This window comes from Gracilinanus agilis, chromosome 1, assembly GCF_016433145.1.
Source record: "Gracilinanus agilis isolate LMUSP501 chromosome 1, AgileGrace, whole genome shotgun sequence".
NCBI classification, from domain to species: domain Eukaryota; kingdom Metazoa; phylum Chordata; class Mammalia; order Didelphimorphia; family Didelphidae; genus Gracilinanus; species Gracilinanus agilis.
The window spans coordinates 701,327,134-701,330,220 of NC_058130.1; the positions used below are offsets into that span (position 1 = coordinate 701,327,134).

Genomic DNA, 3,087 nt, shown 5'->3' on the forward strand with positions numbered 1-3,087 from the left:
TCCTCCAGAAATATGTATCTAGAAGATACCAAGGTGGTAATGGGATGTTAGTAGGTCACAGAATGATTGTTCAGGACCAGTAATCAGAAGAATTAAAGAGTTTGAGAAGGCCAACAGGATAAAGCTTATAGGATACCAACTTCAGTCCAGACAGGGTTTTATTTAAGGGAAGGAAAGGAAGGGAAGGGAAGGGAATTTGGATAATCTATCTAAAGAATATACCTAACCCTCCTCACCAAATCTAGTTGTTCCCTTCAGAGAGATGGTATCTACACTGTCATATATCTCCCTACCTAAATTCCAATCCCTACAATAAATACACTCCACTAACCCAAATCCTCCCTTAGATGGTGATAGAGGTGATAAGGTTGGAAGTTAAGCAGGAACAGGACTCAGGGAAAGGTTCTCACCGACATGCCTTAGGTGTCTCAAGCAGCTCTGATGATATATCTCTCAGCCAGCAGGAACAGGATAAACACAGGAACAGGTTGTTGGTAAGATGGATCAGAAGAAAAGCCACAGGAAAGAGAATAATCAGCTCACCAGGTCTACCCCAGGAGACTAGACAAAATTCATCCTCCAGCTAAATTGTTTCTTAGAAGAAGACAGACCTGTCCCCTCTCCAGAATTCCAGAACCTTCCTGCTTCTGCCTTTTCAGCAGCTCCTGCTCATGTGCTCTTTTCCTTATAACACCCCTCCCCATTTATAGCTTTCTTGACTGTTAATGCATTTGTCTTTCATTCCAGATTCTTTATTTTGTTTCTTTTCATAGAGAAGATTTGTATCTATTGAAGACCATGATTCATAGGAAAGAGTATAAGGAGGATACCCCGTGGATCATATCTTCCTAGTTCTTTAGCTCTGAACTGGCTTTGAGTGTGAGTTTTTAAGTCCTTAATTTTTTTTAAGTCCAGATTTTTAAAATCTTAAGTGCATAGAATTTAGAACTGCAGGGGATCTTAAAGATCATCTACTCCAACTCTTTATTTTACAGAGGAGAAAATATTTCCAGGTTGGCTAAGTGACTTGTCTGGTGTCACACAAGTAACAAGCAACCTCACTGAGACTTGAACCTAGATTCCTTGATTCTAAATCTAGTGCTCTTTTCTGTAAACCAATGCTGGTTTTTGCTCTATGTATCTATATCTACATGCTGTTATGACCCACATGGTGATAGTTTTTTTTTTTTTGCTTTTTTTAAATTTCAAGAAATAATCTGAGGATATGGATTTTTTATACTCTACTTCTTCCTAAAGAACTAAAAATTCATGGGAAAGTATCAGGAGAATATCCAAGATATATTAACCAGATCAGAGAGTTAGGAGAAGTCTCTGAGCTTAATGACTGTTTAGAGAAAAAGAAAAGTAACACCAAAGGGGAGAGATGCCTTCAGTATGCTTACCTACAGGAAAGTTCCCAGAATGTCAAAGTCTTCTACAAGAAAACAATTATAGAGGAGAAAGGCAAAAAAAATATAATGAATTTGGCAAAACTTTTGGGTATAGCCCCAAACTAGTTATACATCAGAGAGATACTACAAAAGAAAAAATCTACAAAGGTAATACGTATGGCCAAAGATTTGCCCAGCACTCTGCCCCCCTTCACCATAAGAAAATTTATAGTGGAGAGAAGCACTTTAAATGTGATAAATGTGAGAGAGCCTTCACTTATATGGCAAGTTTTATTCAGCATCAGAGTGTTCACCCTGGAGAGAATACTTATGAGTGTAATGAATGTAGTAAGGCCTTCAGTCAACATTCAGTCTGTTTGACACCAGAAAGCTCAAACAGGAGAGAAACCATTTGAATGTAATGAATGTGGCAAAGCTTTCAATAGAAGTCCAGTCCTTCATGAACATCAAAGAATTCACCCTGGGGAGAAACCTTACAAATGTAATGAGTGTGGAAAAGCATTTAGTTGAAGTTCTATTCACACTGGAGAGAAAACTTATAATAGTAAAGAATGTGAGAATACTTTTAGTACACAATTAGGTCTTCATGAACATCTGAGAATTTACAGTGGGGAAAAGCCATATAAATGTAATGAATGTGGAAAATCTTTTAGTAGAACTTCAGATATCATATTACATCAAAGAATTCATACTGGAGAAAAATGTGGAAAAACCTTTAGGAGAAGCTCAGGAGTTAGGAAACATAGGAAAAATCATGAAGGAGAAAAACCCTATGAATGTGATAAATGTGGTAAAATTTTCACTTACTCACAGATTTTATTCAACACCAGAGAATTCATAGTGGAGAAGAACTTTATGAATGTCATGAATGTGGCAAGGCCTTCAATTATGCTTCAACTCTTACTAGACATCAGATAATTCATACTGAGGAGAAAACCTACAAATGTAACGAATGTGGAAAATCCTTCATGCACTTTATAGGTTTTATGCATCATCAGAATATACATACTGGTGAGAAACCCTATAAAGGTAATGAATGTGGGAGAGTCTTCAGCAGAAACTCACTCCTTATTGAACATTGCAGAATTCACACTGGGGAGGAACCTTTTAAATGTAATGAATGTGGGAAAGCCTTCAGTTACATCAAATGTTGATGTCAGCATCAAGTAATTCATAGTGGAGAGAAACCTTTTGAATATAGTAAATGTGGAAATGCCTTTAATTGCCATGCACTCCTTAGCTAACATCTAAGAATCCATACTGGAGAGAAACCATTCAAATGTAATGCATGTAATAAGCTTTTAGTAGAAGGTCAGTCCTACATGAACATCAGAGAATTAATACTAGGGAGAAGCCATATGAATGTAAAGAGTGTGGACAAGCCTTCGGTCGGATCTCTACCCTTAACCAACATCAGAGAATTCACACTGAAGAAAAACCTTATGAATGTAATGAGTGTGGGAAAACTTTCAAAATCACATCAGGGGCTTCCGGGTTAAGATGGCGGCAGAGTAAGAAGCAGCTCTTAACCTCTCCTGACCGAAACACACAAAACTCCTCAAGGGGACATAAAAACAAGTCCAGACGAACGGAGGAACCCCACAACAGGGCACAGCGTGGAAGGTACGTGGAATCGAGACAGTTCCAGGCTAAAAAGGGCTCTCACTCAATCGCG

General features: G+C 38.0%; 1 protein-coding gene across 1 annotated transcript in view; it reads left to right on the top strand.

Moving 5' to 3' along the window:
• Positions 1 to 347: 347 nt before the first annotated feature.
• GLI4 (GLI family zinc finger 4) overlaps positions 348 to 3,087 on the top strand; it is a 58,449-nt gene continuing 55,709 nt past the window's right edge. Inside the window, exon 1 of the mRNA XM_044684570.1 lies at positions 348 to 494. Within this exon, the coding sequence (XP_044540505.1) occupies positions 348 to 494 (147 nt within the window). The remainder of the gene's footprint in view (positions 495 to 3,087) is intronic.